The sequence below is a fragment of the Acanthamoeba castellanii genome, assembly GCF_000313135.1.
Source record: "Acanthamoeba castellanii str. Neff unplaced genomic scaffold scf7180000084762, whole genome shotgun sequence".
NCBI classification, from domain to species: domain Eukaryota; phylum Discosea; order Longamoebia; family Acanthamoebidae; genus Acanthamoeba; species Acanthamoeba castellanii.
Window position 1 is genome coordinate 6,954 of NW_004457518.1, and position 560 is coordinate 7,513.

At 57.9% G+C, this 560-nt stretch overlaps 1 protein-coding gene across 1 annotated transcript; it reads left to right on the forward strand.

The window, feature by feature from the left end:
• Positions 1-57: 57 nt before the first annotated feature.
• On the forward strand, positions 58-560 carry ACA1_232140 (uncharacterized protein; the record flags this gene model as incomplete). Its single annotated transcript, XM_004340914.1, has 3 exons — positions 58-208; positions 282-381; positions 521-560. Coding segments are annotated over 3 exons (291 nt in total), but the record flags the coding sequence as incomplete, so codon positions are not given.

Here is a 560-nt window from a genome sequence, read left to right on the forward strand (position 1 = left end):
TTATTTGTTGTTTATTTGTTCTTGCCCAGCTCGCGTATCATTGAGATCCAGAGTCGCATGTCCGAGCGAGCCCTCGAGCTGCTGGCGCTGCCGGACGGCGAGCCCAAGTACATTCTCGACATTGGCTGCGGCTCGGGCCTGAGCGGCGACGTCATTGAAGAGCACGGACACATGTGGGTCGGCGTGGACATCAGCCCTTCCATGCTCGGTTCGTGCTACCTAACCACTGCAATTTAGGATATTTCTAATCTTGTTGGCCACACGACACACAACGACGACAGACGTGGCGGCCGAGCGAGGAGTTGATGACGGCGACGTCTGTCAGAGCGACATGGGCCACGGCCTGCCCTTCCGTGCCGGCTCCTTCGATGGGGCCATCAGGTTCGCTTTCTTGTTCCGGTCTGCGCATGTGTGTGTAGGCCTCCGCTGTGCCAATCGTCGTTTCTTACAAGCGCGAGTGTCGTGCCGTGTTGTGTTGTGTGGCGTGTGCGATCACGTGCGCAGCATTTCGGCCCTGCAGTGGCTGTGCAACCAAGACAAGACGAACCACATTCCACAGA